The 13,970-nt window shown below is 37.5% G+C and overlaps 3 protein-coding genes and 1 non-coding gene across 5 annotated transcripts; 1 reads left to right on the top strand and 3 right to left on the bottom strand.

The window, feature by feature from the left end:
- Nucleotides 1-84: 84 nt before the first annotated feature.
- trnal-aag (transfer RNA leucine (anticodon AAG)) lies at nt 85-166 on the bottom strand. Its single transcript has one exon. It is a non-coding gene; the product is annotated as a tRNA-Leu (tRNA).
- A 504-nt stretch (nt 167-670) lies between these two features.
- aurkb (aurora kinase B) lies at nt 671-3,609 on the bottom strand. The gene is made up of 9 exons (XM_087798554.1): nt 3,534-3,609; nt 3,172-3,210; nt 2,630-2,708; nt 2,507-2,546; nt 2,221-2,409; nt 2,003-2,141; nt 1,789-1,937; nt 1,533-1,707; nt 671-1,216 (listed from the first exon to the last, which is right to left on the bottom strand). The coding sequence occupies exons 1-9, from the start codon at nt 3,537-3,539 to the stop codon at nt 1,049-1,051; spliced, it is 984 nt and encodes a 327-aa protein (XP_087654680.1). The 5' UTR covers nt 3,540-3,609; the 3' UTR covers nt 671-1,048.
- A 368-nt stretch (nt 3,610-3,977) lies between these two features.
- On the bottom strand, nt 3,978-6,570 carry fbxl12 (F-box and leucine rich repeat protein 12). Its single transcript, XM_087799541.1, has 3 exons — nt 6,464-6,570; nt 6,259-6,334; nt 3,978-5,980 (listed from the first exon to the last, which is right to left on the bottom strand). The coding sequence occupies exons 1-3, from the start codon at nt 6,562-6,564 to the stop codon at nt 4,940-4,942; spliced, it is 1,218 nt and encodes a 405-aa protein (XP_087655667.1). The 5' UTR covers nt 6,565-6,570; the 3' UTR covers nt 3,978-4,939.
- Nucleotides 6,571-6,779: 209 nt separating this feature from the next.
- Nucleotides 6,780-12,273, top strand: cops6 (COP9 signalosome subunit 6). 2 transcript variants are annotated; one of them, XM_087799498.1, is made up of 10 exons: nt 6,780-6,887; nt 7,638-7,763; nt 7,849-7,980; nt 8,474-8,562; nt 9,444-9,506; nt 9,576-9,623; nt 9,694-9,808; nt 10,548-10,640; nt 10,788-10,888; nt 11,890-12,273. In XM_087799498.1, exons 1-10 carry the CDS (start codon nt 6,845-6,847, stop codon nt 12,028-12,030), a joined length of 951 nt encoding a protein of 316 aa, XP_087655624.1. In that variant the 5' UTR covers nt 6,780-6,844; the 3' UTR covers nt 12,031-12,273. The 2 variants fall into 2 exon arrangements, with proteins under 2 accessions (XP_087655624.1, XP_087655621.1); XM_087799495.1 differs by having other exon boundaries at nt 6,797-6,891; nt 7,642-7,763.
- Nucleotides 12,274-13,970: the final 1,697 nt, after the last annotated feature.

The following is a 13,970-nucleotide window of genomic DNA, read 5'->3' as shown; positions in this document are numbered from 1 at the left end:
TTCAAATATTCCCTGATCCACATAGATAACATTAAAAGAGAGAATGTTGAGATTTAGGTTAAATCATTGGGAAAGAAAAATATCTGGCAGCGGTGGGATTCGAACCCACGCCTCCGAAGAGACTGGAGCCTTAATCCAGCGCCTTAGACCGCTCGGCCACGCTACCCTATAAAGTCAACGTCCGACAAATGAGTTTAAAAACTCTTACTGCCACTATTTTTGTCAACGGAGTCGGTTTTAATTTTTCGGTTATATTAATTAACGATAGACACCGTTTAAGCAGACAAACACTCTACTGAAAACTCCCTGTTCACTTGTTAGAGACAATTTAAACGTAATTTAGAACCTATATCACGTTTAATATGTTCATGTCGATCACAGAAAGAGTTGTCATGTTGTAGAAGGCTTGAATAAATAACTGATTTAAACGTATACAACAAATGTTAGATAAAGAAAAGTCTAATCTGGTAGCGCAGTGGCTTTAAGCATCTAGTTGACATATATACATATTCATACATGTTCCATTTTGAAAAGAAAAAAAAAAAAAATCCTACAATGCTTATAAAGATTGATCAAAATGACAGGGAAAGATTTAAATAAAAGTATTCTGAATCATCAAAACAATAGAGTCCCGTGCTCGGGCACTAACCCACAAACCCTAGTTCAGAGCCTTTTTTGTAAGCGTTTATTTGGATTTTAATATGAAGAAATAAAACAAATGTCAGCCCGCTTACAAATGATCTCTTGGTCAAGGACATTGCTTGGCTCAAGGCCATAAAACAGCAGTAATTTGGTGTCATAAACACCAGATACAGACATCCCAAAATAACTTGTCAACTCTTAATAGCATCACTGGAGGTAAAATCTTCATGCGGGACATAGAAAAGGACAAACAGTGGACAATACGTTAAAAAAAAAAAAAAACACGAACCACTTGACCCCACATAAAACAAGGCTGAAAGCTGGTGGAGGCAGTGAAGAGTTAAAATATAATAATTGTCCTCTAGTGTCTTGTGGAGGAAGTCCTCAACCAGGCCATCCTCGGGACTCAAATGTTTGGGCATGAAGGGGGCAGGATTCGCCGGGAATTGGCCTTCACCCATGGGTGATCGATGACGTCCTGGAGTGGCAGACGAGAGAGGGGGTTGTGGCGAAGAAGTTTGGAGACCAAGTCTTTTCCTCCATCAGAGACATTTTTTGGAAACTTTAAATCCACCTACAGAAAGAAACAAGACAAACATCACATTAGTTGAGTGTTTCTAAATCCCCTTTTCAGACACTATTGAAGAGAAGGCACATATGATGAAATAAAAATGAGTGGGGAAGAACTGAACAGTGACATCATCAGAACGTAACTTACTCTGAAGGTCAAAATGTAAAAAACGCCAATATATTTAAGATAGAGAAAAAAAAAAGAAAAAAAAATACCGTCAAGCACAGATTCAGCTCAAAGCCACAGTACAATAAATACATTTAAAAAAAGCACAGTATGAAAAGTCAGAGAGTATTAAACTGCATTGATGCACACTGACCTTTGTTATTCTTTTGTACGTCTCCGTGTGATTGCTAGTTTCAAAGGGTGGGTTGCCGACCAAACACTCGTAGCACAAGATGCCAATACACCACAGGTCAACCTTCTCACTGTGGGTGTGGCCTTCAATCATCTCAGGAGGGAGGTAATCCAAAGTTCCACACATTGTCCTTCGCCTGTGTAACAAAACAAAAAAAAGACAAAAATATAAATCTTAATTAACCTTCCTTCAAATTTATGGACATTTTTTGATGTACCTCAGAGAAGGCGCATGGACTGACCAACCAAAGTCAGCTATTTTAAGTTCTCCACGATACCCCAGGAGCAGGTTCTCTGGCTTTATGTCCCGATGAATCACTTTCTTCTCATGACAGTACAACAGTGCATCCGAGATCTCCTCCATGTACTGTGATTGAAAATATGTTAACCTTTACCTCATACATTAGGAAGTAGCAAAGTACAGTCTCTTACTGTAGCAGTTCGTTGGTCATCAAACCGTCCAGCCTTCTGTAGCTCCTTGTACATTTCACCTCGTGGTGCAAACTCCAGCACCAGAAAAACCCTCTTTCGGTCATGGAAATAGTTGTAGAAGCGCAAGATGTTGGGATGCCTGGCAAAGACCAATCAAATCAACAGCTTAATTTCAGTATAGAACAATAATTGCAAATACTAATTTAAATTGGACTCACTTTAAATGGGATTGAATTTCAATCTCCCTCCTGAGCTGATGCTCCACACCTTCCTTTTCCATCTGGGACTTGAACAACACCTTCAGGGCTACAATTGCATGTAGTTTCTTCACCCTTGCCAAGTAGACATTACCAAACTTTCCCTTCCCAAGTGGTCGACCAATGTCAAAGTCCCCAATTGTTACTTTCCTAATGAGGAACTCAAGTTAGTTTTAGACTTTTACAATAAAATAATCATGAACATGCAACACATTTTTTTTTTTTTTTTTTTTTTACAAAGTCTTACCTCGGAAGGGAGGATGACGCTACACACCCTCTCACAGGGCCTAAAGCAACATAAAAACAAAGAAATGAAGCAAGATTCGCTCTGGGATAAATTAACGGTTAAGGTAAAGACGGTAAAAATCACCTGCTAGACTTTTGCTGGCATCTCCACGTGGTTTCGCCAAAACACGCTGAGGACCGGACACCGTTGTTGGGACGGCAAACTGTATTAAGAGGTAAAAGAAATAGATTAATTGACTCCACTTGCAAATAAGAGAATGAGAAACCGCATCTTTTAATAATAGTCATAAAATTCAGTTGTACAAGCATACATGTGGGAAACCCATGCATTATAATGACAATAAAAGGAGGCACCATTGCCCAAGATCAAGAAACACTGGGACTACTAACCTAGAAGATGATGCTTTTCAAAAGATTCAATACGGTTATTCATTAAATGCAATTTACAGACCTACTATCTGGATCAAATGTTTGTACAATATAAACAAAGTAAGGATTAGAGAAAGGTAAGCTAAATGCTAGCATATGACTAAACACCCAATTAGAAAACATTTTTTATGATAAATGACAGTTTTTGGAAGGTTGATATAATGAACCATGTTGCTGCCCTGACCATCACATATTAATATATACATTAAATTATAGTTTAAAATGTATTTATCTTACCTGTCGTGGAAAGGTCCTGGGCTCATAATTTTCCTTATTCTGTAATGGGATAAATAAATGCATCTGATGTCATCATCTTTACCAATTATATAAATATTGTACATTAAATGCATGAACTAAAAAACATTGTGTCTCACAAAATTATTGTTGATTATAAGTCCGAACTATAAGCATTTAGCTATTAACGTATTATTAGTCATTCTGTGTATTGTTACATCGCACTTTCAAGTTAGCTTGCGATGCTAACCAGGCTCTCGGAAGTTTTAGAGAATTTAGACTGAAGTTTGGAGAAAATGGCTTGCGCGAGTAAAAGTAAACTATTACTATTCATTTAGAAATACAAACGTATTTGAATGGTTTACCTGCATCTTGTTGTTCTCCGCACTTGAGGAAGTCCTCGCTTTACGCTGTACGCTTTGAAAGTCTTTGGCCGCCAACGTTTTCAAAAGTACGTTTGGCGAATCAAATTGCTCTTCCTTCATCACGTGATGCCAACGCAACTACCATTGGCCAATAAATGATACAATGGGATTCATGTGATTGGTTAACGCTGCTGTCTCACATCCGTGGACCCGCCTTCTCGCCGGTTTGAATCACAGGAAGTGAATAGCATCGTTTTTGTTGATGTTGCTACTGGCTAGTAAGACTTGAGTTTAAATGTATGAAGCATTTAATGGGCACAATCGTATACTGGTTTACAATTTTAACGAGATAAGTCACATTAAAATAAATCAAGCATGTGTAATGCATTGGTTAAAAGAAGAACAACATCTTTTCTGAATCACTGTTTATTCAAAGTTCAAGGAAAAAAAAGATACCACATTATACTCTTCGAGCAAATGTTGAACAAATGTACAATTTAGTTTATGTTTTCATTGTGCATTTATTGGCATTGCTTTGAGATTATAAAACATTGCTGCAATAAAGGGTCTCCAAAGTGTTTCAAAACGATTTATTATCTTTTAAGTGGATTACATAGAAGACATGCTCCAGATTATTCAATTTAACTCTTAATTCAGGTGAATTAAAAGTGAACTGGAGTGAGAAAAGAGAGAAAATTAATATTTAAACTGCCTCAAGGGAAACATCTGGTACAAAAAAAGTAAAAAGAAAGCTGTTATGGTAAAATCTTTACGCAAAGCAGTGGCAATTATATATCACCAATAATTTCCATTGTTCTTCTCATGTGTATTTCATATTTTATTTAGCTAGCAGATAAAGCTTTTTAAATTACAGTTGCTTTTTAATCAAAAGCTTAAGGGATGATACAGAAAAATCAAAGGTGTGTTCAGAAGCGATAACGCATCATATCCCCTTTGTGCTCACTTGTCTTGTTTTTTTTTTAATTAAAACGATTATATTTAAACAACACAAAGTGAAATACTTTTCATGCACTCATCAATAGTAGCGTAAATGAGTGCATTAAACTGATTTTGTTTTGTAAAAAATGAAGGCTTATGTATTTTCACTGTCAAACTGGTGCAGCAAAGAAATCATATATTACCTCCATCTACAGTAACTAGTAGCACGTGCTTCTATCTAGTTACTTCAATTCATCTGTATGCATCCAATAACCTTGGGTTAATTCAATTCCTATTTAAAATGTTTGTCATCTGTGTAATCTATGGCAAAATATACCTAAACTGAATTGACACCATTAAAAAAGTAATTGGGAAGATTTCAAGTTGGCAAAATCACTCCATGAAATGGCTTTTGCTTCAAAGATGTTTTGTTGACGAAAGCCACTATTTATGCAACAGTGGTTTGTTTAATCCGCGTTCATCTGAACTGAGCAGTTGGTAAATACTAGAGAGCAGACTGGAAGCAAGACAGCCAATGAGCGACGTAGACGTGGTATGGGATCATTGGTGTCAGTTTTGCTTTCATCGTTGTTTGCCTCTCTGTCGGCATCTTCCTCAACTGCCTGATCTTCCCCTTCACCACCACCACCACCACCACCACCTTCTCCCTCTTCAGCTGGTGGACACTGCCGTGGCTGAAATGTCACGTCAAGGAACTCTAATCTACGGAGCCCTCGCAGCATTCTGCAGCCTCGTACTATCTGCATCTCACTGAGGGTGCAAGCCCGAAGACACAGATTCTTCAAGTCTTTCAATCGGCTGGCACAGAGTAAGCCAGGCCCTACTTCTTTTCCACCAAGACTCAACTCCTCAAGTCCAAGCCAACCTGTACCAAGCCCCAATGAAGCCATCTGTATCTGGTAGCCTGGCCTCCCTGTTATGCAAATTTCCAAAAACTTGAGCCGAAATAACCCTTCTACGCCACTAGTGCCCTCCTTAGCAGCACAGTTCCTGAGCGCGTTAGCTGTCACACGGAATGTGTCGTGCAATTCTAAACGAGCGAGTTGCTCCCATGTAGTGAGGCTCAGCAAATGCTCATCAGTAAATGATGGAACATAGTTAAGAACTAACCTCTCAATCGAAATTCCTGAAGTGCTCCCCATCCCTTTTGCTTTAGATTTTTTTTGTGCAACACTGGAAGTTGCCTCTGCACTTTCAGGTGCAGTAGTTATGCTTTGGCTAAAAAAACCTTGAGGCAGCTCACAACCACGCAACTCCAGGACCTTCAAAGAAGGTGGAAGGAAGCGGCAATTTGGAAGACCCCTCAAGTCTGCATGAAGGAGGTAGAGCTTACTCAGCCGGGGGCACTTTGAGGACAAAGCTTTTAGCCAGGACTCTGAGAGGAAGGTGCCTCCACGGGCAGAGAGAAGCAAACCACGTAAGCGTAGACACCTGAGGCCACAGCCCAGGTACTGGCGCAGAAGAACCCAAAGTATTCGACACGTCACCTGAAATGAAGATTTTTGTAAAGAATGGGAGACAAAAGAACAAATTATTAGAGCACATATAGACATCTTTACATATCTGCATGTAAACTGCATACATGGAACTTGACACTTTAAATTGTCATCAGACAGTTTTTTTGTATATAGATCGATTACATTATACATGCCAACTATTCCTGATCAAATACTGAAATATTCAATTGCGAGATATATCACGAAGATGAAAACACGTACTAGGTTGACTAACACGTTTCATGAATATGACATAAACGAACTCATACCCCTTTCCATGCCCTCAGATCCACAACTCTCCACAACCTTTGGTCTTTGACAAGTCGCCTCCACCTCTTACAAACTCTAAAACAATGACAAAAGGAAAACAAGCGTCCATAAAATAAATTCCATAAGTCGCTATTAACATGCTTAGCCAGAAGGCTGACAACTCTTTAAAGATTAGTAAAGTGGTTCAATTAAAAGTATTCGTACCTTCCTGCTCTGACAAGTTCACGAACACTTAAATACGATAACACGTCTATCAATATGTTTTCTGGAAAGTAGTCCAAGTCACAGGTTATATATTCGTCCATTTTGTAAACAAAACCGTCGAAGCTCTAACACGGACTGGTTTCGCTGTAGCACAGGGGCAGGAATGACAGGAAGTCCGTCAGAAACAAAAGATAGACGAGATTGGGCCTAGTGAAGGCGAGTTTAAAATAGGTTCTCTTTGTTTCAACAAATTGTAGTCCATGTCGAATGCATTTTTGAATCAGTAAATTTTAGATGTAAATAAAAATATATATACATTGTCACTTTGTTACGATCGTCCACGTTATTATGCTTGTACGCATGCGCGACTAACCGGAGAAGATGGCGACCAGCAATGGTGGAGGAATGGAAGTGGACGGGGCAGGCAAGTCCATTATGAATTAAAATACGATCCGTGTCTTGTTTGGAGTGAAACATACTTGTAGATCGCCGTCTGTCGGTTTATTCAATATTCGTTGCTTTTGACTTGCCCTCGAAATTGTTGTTTATTTGTGGATACACTTGTCACTGTGATCCTCACTAATTCATGGCTCTTAACATGTTTTTTCCCCATTTTAAACATGTATTTTGTCTCCTTAGTTTCACGAAACACTCTTTAATTCAGATGAAGATCAATAATTATTACAAGTCAGGTCAACTGTTCGTTGTATATTATCGAAGTAATCGTTATTTAGTTCTATTTAATTTGCAAGTGGTAATTCTGACCTTTTAATATTTTAGTCGCTTTCTTTTATTAATATTTGCTTTTGAAACAATGGTATCACAATTCAACAGATGCATTCTTAAATCAGGTATGAAATGTAGAACTGTCATTTAAATTCTAATACTATTTAATATTATTAGCAATAAAACTTCTAGGAAACACGACCTGAAACTCAATAAGTTTATTATTTTAATAACAAAATGATTTCAGTAAAGGTACTAGACTCATAGGAATCACACACACAGTCCAGAATTGTATTTCCTATACTTTATTTCAGCCTTCAAGTATAATTGATAAACATTTGTACATCTCTGTAGCACGTGTTTTGACTGTATGTACTATCGGTAACAATTTTGAAAGTAAGATTAAAAAGTCTATTTTAACAGATATGTTATTATTTCTCTTTTGTAGCCAGCCCCAGTGTCATGGCCTCTGGTGTTACTGGGAGTGTTTCAGTGGCCTTGCACCCTCTGGTGATCCTTAACATATCGGACCACTGGATACGTATTCGCTCACAGGAAGGACGACCAATTCAAGGTCCGCTCACCACTTTTTCTTTTATTTATTTGGTTTTCATACGTGTCCCGCAATGTGTCATGTCTTCCCTTGTTTCTGTTCACAGTGATCGGTGCTCTGATCGGAAAGCAGGAGGGAAGAAATATTGAAGTGATGAACTCGTTCGAGTTGCTTTCTCACACAGTCGATGACAAGGTGCATATCGACAAGGAGTATTACTACACCAAGGAGGAGCAGTGTAAGTGTTGGGAAGATGATTTACATGGTTATAGTAATGATGATAATCATGGTGTATCACCACTTTTTTTCTTCCTCCATATTGTTTTAACTTTTCTTGATGCCATATGGTGTATTCCTGACATATTATAGCATGAATTCAAGACCTTGCAGATATTTGATGTCATTATTATAATACCTTCATCTCACTTAAATTTGAGATTATCTTGATGGAGTACAAAACTCATTCTCCTGTTAAGGAAATTTTCATTTGACCCTCCGCTACATTTGTGTATATTACATTTAATTGTGTAACTAAAATTGGTAACAATGTAAGTAAGTAAGTCATTTTTATTTGTATAGCGCTTTTCCAGACCAGGGTCACAAAGCGCTTAAACAATCAAAACAATATTCAATAAAGTGTATATATATATAAAATGTCATTGTTATTCGTCAAAAATATTTCCAACATTAGTTTTTAAGGATTGTTTTCACGGCCATTATTTTCTTTACAGTCAAACAGGTGTTCAAAGAGATGGAGTTTTTGGGCTGGTACACCACAGGAGGTCCTCCTGACCAGTCAGACATCCATATTCACAAGCAGGTTGGTGAAACATGCATGTTTTATCACTAAGTTGAATGTTGACTCATTCATAAAGTCGCCTCATCAGTTGCATTGACCGTGTCCACAGAGTCAGTTTGCCTGTTAACCCCACTTGACAAGATGTATTTCTAGTAACTCGGCATCAATAGACATGGCAGTGATTAAGACTAACTACTACATAATCACATATCATAAGCTCTTTGCAGGGAACTAGAGCTGCACTGGTAGCATAGAGCAAGTTTAAACCAACAATTTAAATAATAAACCATGAATCCACAGATTAAATCCTTGTAAATTATACAAAGATTACTCACTTTTACACATATAAATGTATGCTGTGCAGCCCTGGTCCTATCGGGTCTAATATTTGATGAACCATAACTACAAATAAGCTTAAATTAGCTATGTATGAAAAACTGTTGGTAATGATACCTCACCACAGGATGAACACAATAATATTATAACCTGTATTTGTTATTTTAGTTTTTCTTATATCCGTTTGTAACTGGTGAAGGTATGCTACTTATAAAAATAGAAAAAAAAAAAGACTAACTACTACACAAATAATATATCTGTCTGCATGCAAGAGTCTTGAGGCACCAGAATGGGGGGAAATGTCCTCTTGTTTTTTTTTTAGGGATAAAATGCAACAATAGGTATAGAATAATTTAGATAAAATAATGGCTATGGAGGAAATAAGAATGGAAATTACGACAAATATAATACTAGTGATAAAATTACAAACAACAAGCAAGCCCTGAAATAAGGACTTGATTAAACATAATTAAACCTATAAGTAAATAAATAAATTCCAATCTGTGTACCATCTCTTTCATTTGTAACCCATTTGATATTAAATAATGTCCTCTTCCTTCTGTCAGGTCTGTGAGATCATCGAGAGTCCACTCTTTCTAAAACTCAACCCAATGACCAAACATACTGATGTGAGTAGTTTCCCTTCATATTGAGACTTTCCAACAGGCTTTCTAACGGCAGTGTCTCGTTTCCTGCAGCTTCCCGTTACTGTTTTCGAATCTGTCATCGACATCATCAGTGGCGAGGTACTGGCATGTTTTGACGTTTTATATTGGGCCTGAAAACATCACCTCGAACTTGCTTCCTTCACTTTAGGCAACGATGTTGTTCGCAGAGCTGACTTACACTCTGGCCACAGAGGAGGCTGAGAGGATTGGGGTCGACCACGTAGCCCGGATGACGGCCACCGGCACCGGAGAAAACTCAACAGGTGAATATTTACTTTAATATGTTGTTGTCAACGTTGTGAAAGCAGATGCAATTAAATATTACAGTCGCATAACAACACTTATTTGCAGATAAACTATTATGAACAGAAATAGCAAATGAAAAACCAATTAATGTTTACAGTTATGTAAGTAAGTAAGTAATTTTTATTTATATAGCGCTTTTCCAGACCAGGGTCACAAAGCGCTGAAACAATCAAAACAATATTCAATAAAGTATATACTTTAAAGGTCAAGATAAAACTGATAACACAACAGGAGTTCCAGAAAATCAAGGAAAAGCCTGAACAAATAGAAACGTCTTAAGATATATCTTAAAGGACTCAGTAGATCCATCAAGCGCAAAGAGAGAGGGAGATCGTCAACCATCAGTAGATTCTGATCCACAGACCTCAGAGCCCGAGCTGGGGTGTAAGGCTGGATCAGATCACTGATGGAAGGTCTGACCATGAATAGTTCTGAAAGTAAGAACCAGAATTTTAAAGATGATCCTGAAAGAAACTGGAAGCCAGTGAAGAGTTTTAAGGATCGGAGAAATGTGAGTTCTTCTACTTGAGCGGGTTAGAATTCTCTTTAAAATGTCTTTCCATACCCTGTTTTTTTACCATCTGGGTGATATACGTGTATAATAGAAGACTCCATTGGTCATGAGATGTTAGTTGTAACACATGACTAAAGAAGTAAACGCTTCCGTCTCTTAAATTCTTGCTCTTGTTGCATCAGTGGCTGAACACCTCATCGCGCAGCACAGCGCCATAAAGATGCTGCACAGCCGAGTGAGGATCATTCTAGAGTATGTGAAAGCGGTGGAAGCAGGTAAGCAGACCAACAGACGGTTAAATGACAAACAGCTGTGTTTTAAATGAGATGTTTCTTGGGGTTGTGAGGCCCCCTTGAACGCACCTTCCTTGTTGGAGCAAGTGTGACTCATTTTTCCTTCCCCCGGCTGTTCCTGCCCCACAGGGGAGGTGCCGTTTAACCACGAGATCCTCCGAGAAGCCAATGCTCTGTGCCACAGACTCCCCGTTCTCAGCACCATCAAGTTCAAAACAGATTTCTACGATGTGAGTTCATTTTTCTCAGCATGACGTCGGTTTTAATGGGAGTTACGCTTGTTGTTTAACTTTGTATATACAACTTAATGTCATTTTATGATGGGTCAACCCAATTGTTCCAACACTGAGCCATAGTTCAAAGAGGTGCGAGAAGTTTGGAGGGAACAAAGGCTAACGGATAATTACATGACAAAAGCATGTCCCTTGACAAACTGTCTACTTGTAAAATAAGCATTATGAGCTAAGATTTGTTCCCAGTCATCAACATGTCTTTGAATACACCATAGTTACTTTTTTTTTTCATACATTGTTACTTCACTGTGTGTCTGTAAAAAAACAAAAAAAAACATTTTGGAACAATTGGGTTAATCGATGATGTTAAAAAAGCACGTATTCATTCAAACGTATACATTCACAAACATAAAAAGTACACATTGACTTGCTCACTAGAACATAAGTTACAGAAATTTTCACAAACTCAAAACAACATTATAAAACATGTGTATACATTGTCGTAGAGTTAAAAGATTAATAGATTAGACGTGTATAATAAACACAACAGACACAGTGAAGCACATATGTAGCACATATACTACATATACACACAAGCAATATTTACAAATGCACAATAAAGTACAAATGCACATCCAGCTCCTCACACTTACAATACTGAAATTACAAATGTAAAAACAGAATAAAGCACATACATCGGACATGATTATCACAAATTCTGACTCTCTCTCACACACACACACGCACACACTAGGAATACAGAAATATAACGCACTTTCTTAATAAATGTAAATGACTAAACATACGTAGTACAAATTTTGAAATTGTAGGGCAAAACAAGCAAACATATTCTTGCATTATACAAACAAACAAATGCACAATTAAAACAAATACATTTCACACACTTCTAACACTCTTTAACGTGAACACTCGTCTTTATTGAATTTAATTTAGTTGCTTGTTTTCTTACTCGTCTTCCTCTTCATCGTTCCCGGCAGCAATGTAACGACGTGGGCCTCATGGCCTACTTAGGCACCATCACCAAGTCCTGCAACAGCATGAACCAGTTCATCAACAAGTTCAACGTTCTGTACGACAGACAGGGGATCGGGCGCAGGATGAGAGGGCTCTTCTTCTGAGCCGGCAGACCCGTAACAACAACTGCACTTTCTCTTCTGTCTTTTCTTTCATCTGGATTTCGGTTATTTAACGACAAACACACACATGCGCACCCCACGATTTCAAAGCAGTTTGTCATGATACATCAGTGTCCTGGAGAGCACTTCATGAGGCAGATCTTTAGCAGGCTCTGACTTCGACACAGAACCTGTTTGTTTTATTGTTCGTTTCTGTATGTAATAAAATAATCTGCTGTTTTTTCATGCGACTTCAAGTCTGTTTTTTTCAAGAAATCGTTCTTTGTGAAATGATCAATTATTTTACTCTTCGATGTAGTTGGAGGGAGAAGTGGGCGGAGCTATGTGTTGACTCAGAAACTTGTATTGCCAGTGTTGTAAACACAACACAATATTTCTTTTGTGGTGTCAGTACAGAATGAAATAATGAAATAAGATAACACACACTAAGTAATGGAAAAAAAAAATCAGAATCGGCAAATCATTGAGGCGATATGTTGAAACAAACTTGTCACTTAAGACCATAGAGGACATATTTTTGCTTTAATTGTAATATAGAATTACGTTTGATAGGAGTGGTTATTTAATGTGAATTAATTACTGTTGCTAATCTGTAAATATGTCAAGGGTTTGACAGATGTGTGTTTCTGTACCTCGGTCCAAAAATGTGTAAAATTAATATTGAGTTACAAATATGAAACTCAATGATCTAATGAGAAATAAGTAACAAATGGAAAACTCAATTTTTAAATGTAATGAAAAATGATTGATCATTTTCTGAAAGCTGCTCTATTTTGTAATGAAAAAAGATCACATTTTCACCAAAAATCCTGTGACTCTTGAAATATAAAGACCATTTATTTTCATATATCATCATATCTATCTATATCATGTGTCTCAAGGCCCCAGAGGCCGAATTTGTCTTGCCAAGTCATTTTATGAGGCCGGCTAAGATCTCAAAATTAAAGTAGATTTGTCCTTGTTCATACAGTATCTTGTCCTATAGTGATGCCAGTGTTTAAGATAAGATAAGGATCTGAGATGATCTACAACTCTACAGAGACTTCCAATAGGAATAGAGGTGAGGTGAAGGTAATTTAATAGGATTGGAGATACTGTAGAGCCTTCCGGAATAAAAATACAATATCACAATAAGACTCCCTGTTTAATGTAAATTCAGTAGGAAGTAAATTCTAAAAGATGTTACTTCGTGTGATTGAGTTTGAAACCCCTGATATAGACGATTATCATGTGTTGCAATGACATAACTCTGCCAGCAGGTAGCAAAATGACCTCCGTTCAGGGGTTATATGGATTTTGGTTTCCATATTTTGCCCCTAAGAATGCCAACAGTCATGAAAATAAAGAGACACTTTAGGTGTGTGATCACACTTTATAGATTTGTCAAGCAATAATTGTGCCACTGCTAATGTTCAATCCCCAGAGGTCTCGGGTGTGATTATAGCTGTCTGGAGGAGGAGTGAAGACTATTATGTCATAATGGACTTTGCTCTCGTAACCTCTCGTTCGCTAAGATTTTAGACGGCAGAGAACTTTAAAAAGTAATAACTTTAAAACATTGTCATGATGAGAGACTTACTGCATCTTGACGAGGAAAACTTCACAAATGAAACATGTACAGTGGTATGAAAAAGTTTGGGCACCCCTGTACATTTTCATGATTTTCCTTTATAAATCATTGATTTTTGGGATAAAAAAAATCCAGTTAAATGTATCTTATAGGAGACAAACACAGTGATATTTGAGAAGTTAGATAAAGTTTATATTATTTACAGAAAGTGTGCAAGAATTATTTAAACAAAATTAGGCATGTGCATAAATTTAGGCACCCTTATATCTTATTGATTTTAATACCTTTAGCACTAATTATTGGAACTCAAAATTGGTTTGGTAACCTCAGTGACCCTTGACCTCCATACACA

This window comes from Callionymus lyra, chromosome 9, assembly GCF_982586985.1.
Source record: "Callionymus lyra chromosome 9, fCalLyr1.hap1.1, whole genome shotgun sequence".
Taxonomy (NCBI): Eukaryota; Metazoa; Chordata; class Actinopteri; order Syngnathiformes; family Callionymidae; genus Callionymus; species Callionymus lyra.
This window is presented reverse-complemented; position numbering and strand designations above follow the sequence as displayed.

What these genes read in the sequence shown, in the direction of transcription:
- aurkb (XM_087798554.1), bottom strand. An exon ending in ATGACCAACGAACTGCTACA is followed by an intron (nt 1,938 to 2,002) that starts GTAAGAGACTGT and finishes TTTCAATCACAG; the next exon opens with TACATGGAGGAGATCTCGGA. An exon ending in CGTACAAAAGAATAACAAAG is followed by an intron (nt 1,217 to 1,532) that starts GTCAGTGTGCAT and finishes TTCTTTCTGTAG; the next exon opens with GTGGATTTAAAGTTTCCAAA.
- fbxl12 (XM_087799541.1), bottom strand. Translation starts at nt 6,564, where the DNA reads ATGGACGAATATATAACCTGTGACTTGGACTACTTTCCAGAAAACATA. An exon ending in GAACTTGTCAGAGCAGGAAG is followed by an intron (nt 6,335 to 6,463) that starts GTACGAATACTT and finishes TCATTGTTTTAG; the next exon opens with AGTTTGTAAGAGGTGGAGGC. An exon ending in ATCTGAGGGCATGGAAAGGG is followed by an intron (nt 5,981 to 6,258) that starts GTATGAGTTCGT and finishes TCTTCATTTCAG; the next exon opens with GTGACGTGTCGAATACTTTG.
- cops6 (XM_087799498.1), top strand. Translation starts at nt 6,845, where the DNA reads ATGGCGACCAGCAATGGTGGAGGAATGGAAGTGGACGGGGCAG. An exon ending in CAATGACCAAACATACTGAT is followed by an intron (nt 9,507 to 9,575) that starts GTGAGTAGTTTC and finishes CGTTTCCTGCAG; the next exon opens with CTTCCCGTTACTGTTTTCGA. An exon ending in TCAAAACAGATTTCTACGAT is followed by an intron (nt 10,889 to 11,889) that starts GTGAGTTCATTT and finishes CGTTCCCGGCAG; the next exon opens with CAATGTAACGACGTGGGCCT.